Source organism: Patiria miniata, unplaced genomic scaffold, assembly GCF_015706575.1.
Source record: "Patiria miniata isolate m_02_andy unplaced genomic scaffold, ASM1570657v1 HiC_scaffold_8, whole genome shotgun sequence".
In the NCBI taxonomy this organism is placed as follows: domain Eukaryota; kingdom Metazoa; phylum Echinodermata; class Asteroidea; order Valvatida; family Asterinidae; genus Patiria; species Patiria miniata.
In genome coordinates this window covers 5,695,071-5,709,166 of record NW_024037075.1, presented here as the reverse complement: position 1 = coordinate 5,709,166, position 14,096 = coordinate 5,695,071, and the positions used below count along the sequence as shown (strand labels likewise).

At 39.7% G+C, this 14,096-nt stretch overlaps 1 protein-coding gene across 1 annotated transcript; it reads right to left on the bottom strand.

The window, feature by feature from the left end:
• Positions 1-3,404: 3,404 nt before the first annotated feature.
• LOC119719597 (monocarboxylate transporter 12-B-like) lies at positions 3,405-7,683 on the bottom strand. The gene is made up of 4 exons (XM_038189079.1): positions 7,476-7,683; positions 5,978-6,121; positions 4,660-5,514; positions 3,405-4,035 (listed from the first exon to the last, which is right to left on the bottom strand). The coding sequence occupies exons 1-4, from the start codon at positions 7,669-7,671 to the stop codon at positions 3,890-3,892; spliced, it is 1,341 nt and encodes a 446-aa protein (XP_038045007.1). The 5' UTR covers positions 7,672-7,683; the 3' UTR covers positions 3,405-3,889.
• Positions 7,684-14,096: the final 6,413 nt, after the last annotated feature.

Here is a 14,096-nt window from a genome sequence, read left to right as displayed (position 1 = left end):
CAAATCTACTGAAAATTAGGTCATGAAATTTCCAGGTTTTTTTCGAGAACGACGAAAGTCTCCCAAATGTTGAGGTAATCAAACGAAAAGGTGAACCTTCATCTACAAAAAAATCTCGTGAACGTGATGTCGTTAATATTTAAAAAAAAAATCGATGTACACCTAATGTTTCCAACAACTTCCATTTTCACAACGCAAAAAGATCGTCGCCATTGTAAAGCAAAGAGCGAGGAACCCAACCTCGTCCCCAGTGCTTACTTTATTTCCAACCGCGTTTCCAATAGTAAACCCTGGATAGGAAACTTTCTTCCTATCCTGTATCCTGATTGGATACCGCAATTGGCTAGTAATGGATTTTTATCGTGTACTTTGTGCTATTATTCACAACGTGCAGTACGTGATTTCGCGATCATTCGTCCACGCCTTCTCGAAAATACTAATTTCCTTTCCAATTTGCTCATATTAATATGAAATATGATACTGCATGTTGTCTCGATTTGATCGTAACAGTTTGATTTCAAAAATCGTGTTTTCGTAACTCGCGCCGTGCTCGCGCTGCTACGAATTGACTCTGTTTTTATCCCAGACACCGCATACAAAAACAAACGCTAATGTGTAACGCATATCCAGGCACCAGACTGTTCCTCATTTGCATACGTGTGCAAAAATTGTGCACATGCAAATGATCCAATACCAGAGAGCAGGTAGTGGTGGGCGCGTACTGCTCGACACCCTGGGGACGAGGTTGCGAGGAACCCAAACACGGTGTGACCTTGTGACCCATTCGCCCACTGATTGGTCGAGCTCACGCTCGAGTGTGGCCTGCTTAATATTCATAAGTCATTCATTGCGCGAATAGCGCGTGCTATTCACAATGCTTTCAGGCCGACATACATCGGCGTACGTTAACACTCGTAGATTGTGATTGCAAATCATGAAATATCGCCAAAATCTTCATTTTTCAACTGGCGATTTGGACCAAACATTTAAGTCTCCTGCACCTGTGTAGGGGAGTTTGCATGAACATTTTAGATACCAACTTTTACGACAGTGTGTAAGTAATGAAATTATTTAAGCTATTTTTTAACGAATCTTTATTTAAACTTTTTATCCGTTCAAGAACTTTTCAATGCAAAATAAAATACAGTAGTAGGAAACGCACAAGACAACTATTGACACTGTTGCAACCAAATGTTGCATTTCCCGATAACCAAACCTAAAAGGAGACTCATTCATTTTAATTGGTATAGCTGTAAAAATAAAGACAACTCGGGACATGAGTTTGGTATATGGTGTGGGGAGTCACAAGTGTTCATAACTCATTTAATGATCTGTTTTCCTTTCTCCACGCTGAAACAAGCAGGTCAGAATTACGGTTTATGACCCCTGAAAAAAAAAAGAAACTAGCATGTCCCACAGGGGGTTTTACATTGCACATTCTTGTGGCGTCCCCCACTAGGATTTCTGGTCTCAGCAGACGTTGAGCAGGCAAGAAGTTCGCATGTCATCAATAATTCATACATTTCGCTTCTCCCACCTTCGGGAAAAAATCGCAGCAGGCTGGTCAGTCAGTCCGTTAGTTGGTTTGTTCGTAGGTTGGTATGCTGGTCGGTCGGTTGGTTGGTTGGTCGGTTGAATTGTAAAACAACAATTTCTCGAATATATATAAGTATGGGACAAATGATTAACCAAACGGATTTTTCCTCCCTGTGTTTGTCGACAATGAAGACACAACTGGTTAGCTCTGAAGACAAACCTCAATTAATACTGACGTCGCTCGGTATTATTTTTTAACCTCGGGTGGATTATTACCATTTGATAAATTCATCAAAATGGGGACAAAAGGCCATCGGGCTTCAGAGGAAATTGCAAAACAATATATCATGAAATCATGCGAACAGAGTTTGTTCTCTCATTGGCTAGTTAATCCTGGCGATGCCCATGGAACCAGGTAGGACAAGGCAATAACAGTAAAGAGTCTTGCACGAGGACACAAGAACCGTGATCTCAAGTATAAGTACCAAAGCTACATGAATGTGGCGCAGCCATACGCGCACCCACAGAAGCACGCATTTGCACGCGGCAAATAAGCCATACTAGAAACAGCACTCACCACACAAGTGGTATCAGGATAACACACGGCAGTGTGGCCACAGTTCAAAGTGGCGCCAGTCCGGCATCAGAAAGGCAACTGGAGTACTGGACAAACAGGCATGACGCCTAGCTACCACGGCATGGCACTGGACGCATGGCCGATCAGACGCTAATATAGTCGTGTTCATCTCAACGGACAATCATTATCCCCTGAAATGTAGGCATTTAAAGTAATAACAAAAATAATGGACCAGCAAGCATGACGCCTAGACACCACAGAATGGCGCTGAACTTATGGCCGATCAGACGCTGATATAGACGTGTACATCTCAATGTTCGCACATAACAGACAATCATTATTCCCTGAAATGTAGGCATTTAAAGTAATAACACAAATAATGGACGAACAAGCATGACGCATAGACACCACGGCATGGCGCTGAACTTATGGCCGATCAGACGCTAATATAGACATGTACATCTCAATGATTCGCACATAACGGACAATCAGTATTCTCTGAAATGAAGGCATTTAAAGTAATAACAAAAATTATAATTAACGATAAAATTGTTTACAAATGTGTGCGCTGCCTTATGAAGAAAATAAAAAAAGCCGATCCAGGATTGTCCTCTGGAGGTTGGCTGGTGTATGAAGTCCGTGACTTCCGGGTGATAGGCGTTGCAGCCCATGTCTCACAAGACCAAAGGTCTGAAACAATGATTTAAGATTTGCAATAATTTAAGTGATGATTTTATTACCTCCAGACAAGGAAGTTATGTTTTCATCGGCATTGGTTTGTTTGTTGGTTTGTCCGTAAATATGATCACTCAAACCGTTATGGACGGATTTTCACGAACAATTGCTTAGGCCAAAAAAAGTCTCCGGTTTCTGGTATGCGTGCACGTCGCTGTAGCCAATGAAAGATGATGTCTCAAAACCACCAAAACTCACTGGTTTGACTGGAATCCTGCTGCTGCACAATTTTAACGTGTTTTTAGACGGGGTTGCGATCGAGTATTAGCTTTATGTGGCCTCTTTGGACTCCCATGCGTATATCTGCGTACATAAAACCTAAACAAAACGATAGAGATACATATGAGGTGCGTATTGTGCGTACGACTGTGTATGAAAAAAATGTCAATGCGCAACTCATAAGGAATTATGATACGCAGCAGTGTGACAGGGCCCTAACCGTCCAACTTTGCCGTAATTTCAAATAACAAGCTGAATTTGAATTCACAGATTACAACGGTCTACATCAAAATGATGTTTCAAAATAAAACAAACTTTTGATAACATATCACTTTTCCCATCAAACCACATATATTTACAAAACACGTTACTCTGCTGTGCTAATTTTACAACAAAGTGTAAATTAACCAGATTCTGTCATAAAAGAAAAGAAAAATTTGCATGAAAACTGTAATTCAACGAAACATCAAAACTGCTTTATAAAATCAAATACAGCGTGGATATATCTTTTTTATAGTGTACTGTATTACTTGTGCTTTTTAATTTTCTTAAACTGAGCATTGGTTAATTCTGTTAGGAAAAAGTAACAATATATATAAATGAGCACTAATACTGTTTATATCGTTCTTCCAATAAAGTAGTTTGAAAATTAATCTTAGAATTTCAAATTTAACGCAATAACATGCACTTTATACACGGACATGTTATTGTTTTTAAAACTAAGACTATCGTCCACAATCATCAGATTGCAATGAAAGAGTAGATGATCCATTCTATAACAAGTTGGGTTTTTTTCATGTCACGCGTCAGCATTCTTGTAGTTTAATTAGGGTTACTTATAGCCGGCTGCTTGGACTTGCATCTCGCCTGGAAACATTCCATCAACAGCGCCATCAACGATAGAGCTGTAATGCATCCCAGGATGAAAAAGGCCCAATCAAAACTGCCAGTCTGGTCGTACATCCAACCTGCCAACAAAAATAACAAAGTAGTTCCAACCAGTCAACATTTTGTTTGCTTCGTCAGTGTCAACATAATAATTCCAGTATTTTTAATCAGATACGTGTTGACAGTTTTATGCCGCTTTTCAGCTTGTTATTTCTTAATGTTAATTTTACTCATTTGAAATTGCTTCAAACATGTATAGTGCAATAACCTACCGGTTTTCATACTGTATATTTTCAATAATTTATTTTATGAAAATATCAATAAATATTAATAATAATAATAAATTGTGTTTATTTTTCTCCTAGAGAAAAGCTCTTCCAATTCACTGTAAATTTAACTTCCATCGGGAAATGATTGCTTTTTCAGGTTATGAGGGAAGGCAATTATGTTGGACATAGAAACGTTTTGACGGTCACAATAAACGTAGCTGCCCTTAACGTATGTTTGAGAGAACCCTTTAACAGGTGACCGTCAAAATGTGAATGAAACCACTGTATCGGTGGTTATGTAGGGGTGTAGTAAATGTTTACATGGCATGTATTGGTCGACGAACCTAAGACATCAGAATTGCATTGAGATTATTGACATGCAATACACTGATCTCGCCAAAGCCATAAGATGAAACTAGATATGATATGACTTACCTGGAAAGAATCCAAGGCTGAAGCATAAAATGGCCGTCACCAGCTCCATCCAAGCGAAAGCACATGCCAAGAGATCAGGTCCAAGCAGCTCCCTGGTGTACAGATCATTCAGTGAAGCACCTGCTCCACTACTGCCACAATAGAAAACTGCAGTGACCATCATCAACCAATAAGAGTTTATCCAGGGAGTTATCAGCATAGCTGAGGAACTCAGTGTGATCATCAGTGCGATCACCGGTCTCAATTTTAACCAACCTTTATCGACGATACAACCGAACAAAATCCTGAAAACGACGTTGCCGACCCCTCCAGCTGTGGTGAATGTCACAGCGTCGTAAGGAGAGAAGCCTTTGGCTTCGGCTTGGGAGACGTAATAGATCATCCATTGATCACTCACAAAGCGGCTGCATATGAAGGGGACTGCTGTGATCCAAAATGAGAACTTGAAACAAACCGAAAATCCAAAATGTTTTATCTGCGCACCGAGGGCGTCTTTGAAGGCACCAAGCCGTGATGACTGTTTCAAGTTGCCTGTCTCCTCGGCACTTGTTGAGCTGACTTTTGGTTCCTCATTGGGCTCGGTGCTCACCGGCTGATAGCTGTCATTTGTTTCATCAGTCGATGCTGAACGCAAGAGAGCGCCACACACCCCAAGATGCATGGTCAACCCTCCAAGAATAAGCAAAGCCCCTCTCCAGCCGTACGTATCCAGCAACAGTTGGGTAAAAGGCCCAACGGTTATCAAGCCTACTGCGCCTCCTGATGTCCCTATTCCTACCGCCATGCCATAATTTGTCGTAAAACAGCGCCCGAGTAGCGCCCTTGTCAGAATATGGACGACACTTAGAGCAGGTCCTGTGGACAACATGTAAGATATCGATGAGTAATCTACTCCACGTTGGTTGACAAAGTATTAAAGGGAGGGTCAGTGTGTTTTGGGTGTGATACCCTAAAAATAAATTGTAAAGTTCAATTATTTTGTTAGCACAACGAAGTTATGAATGTCCTAATGAGATGGGAAAAGAGTTTTAAATTCAGCTTTTTAATCACTAAATAGATTTAACTCAAGTCGAACTAATAAAGTCCATATCCACAACATATACTGCCAGCACGGCCCAGCGCTGAAACACGCGGAATTATATGAAGTCATCATTGCCTCTTAAATGCTAAAAAACAATTCATTCGTAAAGGGCAATCGAAACCAAAAAAAAACATTAATTTTTTTAATCATGGGGATACTAAATTTAAACTGAAAACAATCCTTGTAATGTAAATAAGGATTGGATACACTATCTCTTGAAATGAATACAATATTTACCAGCTGTCAGTGCTAGTATTGATGTCAACATGACAATACTAGTGGAGAAAGAAGCGATGATCATAGAAACACCAAAGATGAAACCGCCGACCGTCACCACCGTGCGAGTACCAAATATGACCTCAAGTGGCCTAGCAAAAAGACCTAATCAAGTACACGAAGATGGTTAGTAAAGAGTACATCTATACATGAATGTCTTAAAGATGGAGTAGATCATCAAAAAAGGACTGCATGACCAAATTATTGTTAACAAGCTTGCTAATGGCACTAATTAAATCCTTGTGAAATAATTCCTTCTGTCATTTTGAAGATAACAATAAAAGAAGGTCATTTCCAAAGATGAGTCTAGTGACGCATTTTTGGAAATGTCCGTACGGAGCTGGTTTGTAATTGGTCGAATCCGTGAATAGGTGCGCGCAAGCGTTGAAACGACAAACACGCGCATGATGCGGTTGCTATTATTCGTCGGTTTAGTGCGTGACATCGCGTAGGTGAACGAGAACGTGTTCCGGATGCTGATCCGGCAAGTTTGAATTGAAATCCAGAACCTAGCATATTTATATTTCCGGATATACAACATTCACAGAGCTAAAACTTCATCAGGTTAGTTGTTAAGCACCTAGCTGCCTTTAGATTTTGAGTGTTTCTGGATTCAAAACAACCGCCATGCCACACCAACAGTTATTTCCAGCACATTTTTCATTAAATAACAAGTCATGTGATTGTCCCCTTTTTTGGTGGCACGGTTGATGTGCCCACAATGTGCCTTATAATCATGGTCAAGAAACTTCAGGCACACATAGGGCTGTTTTTTTATGGAAGTGTAGATAGGACATGGTTAAAAATAAAACTAATTCGTATGTACGAATTACTAAACCGTACGTACGAATTACTAAACCGTACGTACGAATTACTAAACCGTACGTACGAATTACTAAACCGTACGTACGAATTACTAAATCGTACGTACGAAATAATTAGTAATTCGTACGTACGATTTATTAATTCGTACGTACGGATTATTAATTCGTACGTACGGTTTATTAATTCGTACGTACGGTTTAGTAATTCCAGTGGCGTAGCCAGGAATTTTCGTGTTAGTACGAATTAGTAATTCGTACGTACGGATTAGTAATTCGTACGTACGAATGAGTATTTCGTACGTACGGTTTAGTAATTTGTACGTACGAATTAGTTTTATTTTTAACCATGTCCTATCTACACTTCCATAACACTTCCATACCCACGCCCCCCCCCCTCCCGTGGCTACGCCACTGAGTACTTTGTACGTGCGATTTATTAATTCGTACGTACGGTTTAGTAATTGGTACGTACGGTTTAGTAATTCGTACGTACGAATTAGTATTTGGTACGTACGAATTAGTATTTTGTACGTACGGTTTAGTAATTCGTACGTACGAAATAGTTTTATTTTTAACCATGTCCTATCTACACTTCCATATGAAAGTGACTCAGATGCGATAATTACAAACCTTACCAGTAACACATATGAATGCAGTGATAATCGATAGCATCCAGCCGACTAGCCAAGTTTGGGCCGCAAATTGCTCTTGTAGTGTTGGTAACATCACTCCAAGTCCCTTGATGAGCCACAGCCACAACACATAGCTGACAAACAGACAGAGAACTGCGCACCAACCCTGGTGGGAACGACCAGCTTGAACCCTGCCCATGATGAAGCCCTGTTTGGTGTAGCCTTTGCAGGTACACGTACTAGCCTTAGTGCCTCCCCGGCCCTGATCGCTGTGGTCGCGTTTATTATACCAACAAAATCGGGCTTTGTTCAGCAAAGGTCATTTACGTGCATATAGGCCTATACCATGAGCTCAAGGCCATAGTTTAAGGGAATGTATATTATTTGCAGTTGTTGTAATTATCAGAAATGGGTATATTCAGGGGTTACCGTGTTATACGACATATCATTAAACTGACCTATTGAAATGTTTGCGTTCTCAGATGTCCACAAAAAAGGAGAAAAAAACTGGTCGGTTTCAACCGTCGCGCAGTCCTTGTCGCCTGTGTGGCAGGGCCAAATTGAACTTGTAGTTTTTACTGTATTGCTTTTAGTGTTTAGGATAGGAGTAGACCCCCTGAATAAATCACCCCTTTTTATTAGATGTCCCCTACCCTTTCATAGAAGTGTGTACCCCTGATTAACTTTTCCCTCTTCCCCAGTAACATGACCCCTTAGAACAATAGCCCCTTTGATAAGACCATGTGCTCTGCCACCCTGTAAGTAAGATTCAGATATTTTGTCCGAATCAAGAGCGTGACCAGAAATTTCTGGTCCATAAGTGTATTGATTTAGGGTTTATCTTATATACACTAAAACAGATTGGTTGAAATAACCAATAGGCCTATATAGGATTGGTATACCAACCACAGTTGGCCACACATGCATCTACCAATCCTACCAATATTTCAACCAATCTGTTAGGGTGTTGGAAAAGAACAATTAGTCAAATTTCCAGTTTTCGATTTACTTCGATCGAAAACTGGATCTATTTCTTTTCTAATTGCATCATTAATAATTCAGTAAATCACTTTGGAATGAGACGTCGAACGAAAAAAATCCGCCCACGACGTGTTGTACTTAAATTATTCTTGACAAAATTCAAAATATTAGCTGCCACTGCCAGGCAATAAATTCCACAATAAAGAGGGAATTGCCAGGCAATAGTAAGATATTTCACTACGGGTCAAAAGGTCGAAGTCGACGACCTGCATGACGTACTGCTGCAGGACAAACAAAACTCGTGCTCTACTATCTGTACTTTGCTAGTGAATGCACCACACATATGGTACGAAGCAGACTTAATTAGTACTCACAAATACAGTTCAAAATGATGAATTATTGTTAAGTTAATTGCAGCAATCGTGCTGATCGGGAGAATCATCTGTCGTACTTCAGGATCCCACAAGGGCGGATCCAGGGGGGGGGGGGCCAAAGGGGGCCATGGCCCCCCCCCCCCAAAAAAAATAAAAAAAAATTGGTTTCGTTTTTTTTTGGGGGGGGGGGGCCATGGCCCCCTTTGGCCCCCCCCCCAAAAAAAACGAAACCAATTTTTTTTTATTTTTTTTATGTGACATCGCAATAAAGTCAGGCAATGAGTACACCACCATCTTTTCCTCAAAAAACATTGGTTAAAGTGGTCAGAAATTGCCTCAGATCGCACCACAGAGCATCTAGAATCCAAAATTTTTTTGACCCACTTTTTGGGGGGACCAAAATTTTTTTGGCCCCCCAAAAATGGTGTTCTGGATCCGCCCTTGGGATCCCAATAGTGACACAAAAAGACAATGCAACTTGAATGTACAACGGGCCAAGAATTAAAGGCGAGACGACAACTCCAGTGGCTTGCTAACGTAAATGGAGCGGACATCGTGATGAAAAAGATCCAGTGCTACGAACATTTCATTCAATGTTTGTCACGTGAACTTTTATGATAAAATTACGACGTCTTTTATTTTCCTGTAGGCTGTACACCTGTAATTTGTTTCAGTCCTTATATCAGCCGTGCGAAGCACGCTGATATAGGCCTACTGCGATCGTCGCATTTCTTTCTTTACATAAGTCAGCCGTGCGAAGCATACTGATATACACACATCTTTGCCGTTTTTTCTTTATATAAGTCAGCCGTGCGAAGCACACTGATATACTGTGACCGTCGCCTTTCTTTCTTTAAACTCAGCCGTGCGAAGCACGCTGATATACTGTGATCATCGCCCTTCTTTCTTTATATATAAAGTCAGCCGTGCGAAGTACGCTGATACTGTGATCGTCGCGTTTCTTTCTTCGTTCAGAAGTGTTTCGATCGATCGAGCTCTAGATCAAGAATGGTTTACACCTAGACCGTGTAAGGTCACAGATTTCTTATTATCTTTCTTTTTATTATCTCCTGATCACACAAGAGCTTTAACACTCTGTCGGGTTTTACCTTTTTTGTGTATTTTAACGTTATTTTCTGTACCAACTCCCCATGGTTTTCTGCCGTGGCTGGCCGCAATGGCTAACCAAGCGGACCATCCATTCAGGGTCGGCCGAGCGTAAGCACGGCAGACCCTGCCAAGTCTAATCTGCCACGGTCCACTCACAAACCATTCCAAAAAAATATGTCACCCGGAGTGTTCCTTCGTTTTGAACGAACGTAGAACGGCAGCAGCGTAGAAACTGCTCATCTCCCAATGAGAAGCTCTACATATGCGCTCTATCCAACTGTGACCGGTGTCTTTGTTGAACATCATAAATATTCATGTTTCAAAAGAGCTCGTCCGAGAGAGGCGTGAGCACAGCAACAATCATGTATAAATGGAGCTCGTGGCCACAGCGATGTGCATCATAATATAGGTTGGGATTTAGGAATGTAGGTAGGGTTGCATGGCTGCTGACAACCCCTATTACATGCATGGCCATCGGAAAGAATATACGAATTAGTTTTCCCGAATAAGTAATGAAAAAATGTTTACAAAAATAGGAGAAATGATTAAGTTAAGGATAATTGATTAAACTACTTTTCATACAAAGGTTAATGTGTTTTCATTTTGATGTAATATTATGATCTTGTTCGAGGTCTACACATGGTTCCAGATCACTTTCAACTTGGATCGCGTTTTTTTCTTATGTTGATAACTGCTCCACTGTTTGAAAGTGTAGTTGACAGAGGAACGCGTTTGGCGGTTCGTTACATGCTTTTCTGTGTTCAGCCTTACTTGATTTACCTGCACCTCAACCCAAGACTTCACACTCTTCTGTTTCCTGATTTGGTCGGTGACATTCATCTCAACCCAAGAAACCTGTTTGATGATCTCGTGAGAGACTTCCCAAAGTTGTTCCGCCTGACAGGAGAAACCTTCTATATGACCAACCCAAATCTCATTTGAATGTGAACATTACACCCGAATATTTTCAGGCAGAGCTTTCTTTGACAAACCCAAATCTCATTGGAATGTGAACGCAACACGCCTGAATATCTTCAGATAAGGCTTTCTATGACCAACCCAAATCTCATCTGTATGTGAACAACAAACCGAATATCATCGGACGGTGCTTTTTATGACCCACCCGAGTCTCATTTAAATTGTGAACGCCAAACAGAATATCCTCAAACAGCGCCTTCTATTACCAAATCAAATATCATTGGAATATAAGCACAAAAATACACCTCATTGATGATAACCAGGTCAGCTGTTTAAATTCAAATAAGATCTTTTGGCATCATGTCAGGCAGCGGCCAGACACCAGAGCCTCTGCTATGCATGACCAGTTTGCCTTCTTCCAATCCTCAATTATGTTGTATGTGTATCCACACATACAGCATAATTATCAAAATTCATCTGCTCGTAAGTTCAAACAGCAATAGCTGTCACTGAAATAATGAAAAAGACCTAAAATCACAGAGGCCAATGAATCTTTTTATTAATGTTATATATTGAATATGCAATTATTGGGGTTATTTTTTTCACTCCTTGTTTCCGACATTTCAATTTTTGTTTGGTTTCCCAACGATTTGTATTCTCTTTCAATAACTGTTGCCATTGTCTTGCTATTGTGTTAAATGGCATATTTTTCTTCATTCATCTTCATATCACAATTTCATCAAAACAGCGAGAAAAATATTAATAAACAAAGTAGGAAACAAATTGTAGGTCACCATTCAATGGAAGGCGGACCAAGCTTTTGCTCCTATCCTACAACGAGAAACTTTAGGTGCCAATTCATAATTTTTTCTCTAATTATAACAACCACTAGAGGTTTGCGTTTGTTGTTACAAACGCAGAGTGGTCGGGTAGACAACTATTTCATTAGACCTTGTACAGTTAAGTTATGAATATATTCATGTCAGAAAAAGGACTTTAACATCTCCAGTACCAATAATGTTGTACAAAAAGAATCTTTTAGGGTATGATAAATTTCAGTTAACATTTAGGTACATGTACAAGTTATTTTCGGTTTGATGACGTCATCGTGTCAAGAAAGGGAAGGGAGGACACTTGTTTATCATTAAGTAAAAAGAACGCATGGAAATATGGAAATTAAGTGTATGTAATAATAACACCAAACTTCCGGTATGATGACGTCAAAGTATTTGGAAGCAATTGAAACTTATGAAACCTTGCAAATTCATTTGTTGTTTCCTTACGGGATATATTGGGGAAATTTCATAAAATTTGGATTGAGGGTTTTAACATTTTGAAATATTAAACTGTTTTGATGTGCCGCTAGAGGGCTCCCTTCCGTGGGATGACGTCAAACTTATGTTTTTAAAATTGGCATTCCTCACTTAACACTTCCATAATGACTTTCTTATGGGTGTTTTCACGGACTCCTAATCTGGCTTAATATGTTAAAAAAAATCCGTGAAAATTTAGTTGACTGTAATTTCAAGGGAAAATGGATCTTTAACGAATATTTAAGGGATGAAGATGTTTATAGTGTCATAGATACTTCCGGTCTGATGACGTTAGAATATGAAACCTTGCCAAGTTATCTGTGGTTAATTAAAGAATATTAAGGGGCGATTTGGTAAAATTTGAACCAATGGTTTTAAAATTAAAGAAAGCAAACACTATTTTATGTGCCGCTAGGGGGCCTCTCGGATGATGGCGTCATCACACTGTTTTTGTGTCTGGCATACCTCACTAAAAACACTTTATTAATATATATGTCTGTAGTAAAATGCTTTCGTTTTGAGTTATATTCAGTTTGTATTGCACTTCCGGTAACACCGGAAGTAAAGGTCAAGCGGTTTTGTGTCCGGGAACACGAAATGTTTGTCACGGCATAGTCTACAACCTCACGAAAAAAACGAACACGATACTCTATTTTAGTTCAAAAGATATAACGCAAACTATATTTTCAAAATTTGCCCTAAAATTGCTTGTAATTTTTTATCTGATGACGTCATGATGACGTAACAAAATTTATAACATCTTTGTAACACGGTACAAGTTCACACAAGGTTTTGTGATCATACCGCAAAACCCTTCAGAAGAAATTGTGCTTTGTTTTGATTTCAGGCTAACGTCTTCATTTTGAATTCACCTAACTTTGACCTTCCGGTAGACTCGGAAGTAAAAGTCAAGCGACTTTACTTCCACGACAAAAATGTTAAGCAATTAATGGTCTATCTGATTACAGAATACAACCATCATTGGTTATTGAGTTCAAGAGTTATAGGTAAAAGTAATTGGTCACTAATTTCAGATAAAATCACTTGTATTTTGACACCTGATGGCGTTATCATGAAGTTCATATCATAAACCGTTTAGGAAAAAACCAGCGGAGACGTATTGTCCAGAAAGAAAGAAACGAAGATAAATCGTAACAACTCCAAAGAGTGGTCGGGCACAACCCGACCACTCAAAGAAAGAAAGAACGAAGATTTATGAGAACAAATCCAGACAGTGGTCGGGTTGTGCCCGACTCAAAAATAAAGTAAAACTAGACTTATGTTTGTGGACAAACACAGGGCTGTTTCGGTAACTTTTTTTGTGACATATATATGACATAGTTTTAAGTATATAAGTTCCATCCAGGAGGGACGTGTAGTACATATTAAATGGTGGCAAATAAATATGTGATTACATTCTCGTAGGGCTTTGTTGTATTTATTGTATTTTTATTTCACGTAAGGCTGGTAGGACAACATGTGCGGTAGAGTGATCAGGATCAATACAGTTCGTAGATATTGGCATTCAAAATATGCACAATTAGGCCTAATATGATGTCACATGTCACGTGATGACGTCATCGTGACGTCACTTTAACTTGTATCCATAATAATAATAATAATAATAATAATAATAATAATACAGAATATTTATAACGCGCTCTACAGATCACAGCGCCTAACAAAAGGGGGAAAAACACAGAGGGGTCGGGTCAATAGAACAACAACAAAAACAATATTCAAGGGGGGTGGGACACAGGCATTAAGAGAGATCTGGGAAAAGGAAGGTCTTTAAAGAACGTTTGAAAGTTGACACCGACTCCGCCTCTCTCAGATCAACAGGAAGCCCGTTCCAAAAACGTGGCGCTGCAACCTTGAAAGAGATATCCCCGGCTCTCTTGTTGGATCTTGGGAGAGAAAGCCGGGTG

What these genes read in the sequence shown, in the direction of transcription:
- LOC119719597 (XM_038189079.1), bottom strand. Translation starts at nt 7,671, where the DNA reads ATGGGCAGGGTTCAAGCTGGTCGTTCCCACCAGGGTTGGTGCGCAGTT. An exon ending in TGCATTCATATGTGTTACTG is followed by an intron (nt 6,122 to 7,475) that starts GTAAGGTTTGTA and finishes GTACTTGATTAG; the next exon opens with GTCTTTTTGCTAGGCCACTT. An exon ending in CAGCCTTGGATTCTTTCCAG is followed by an intron (nt 4,036 to 4,659) that starts GTAAGTCATATC and finishes TTTTGTTGGCAG; the next exon opens with GTTGGATGTACGACCAGACT.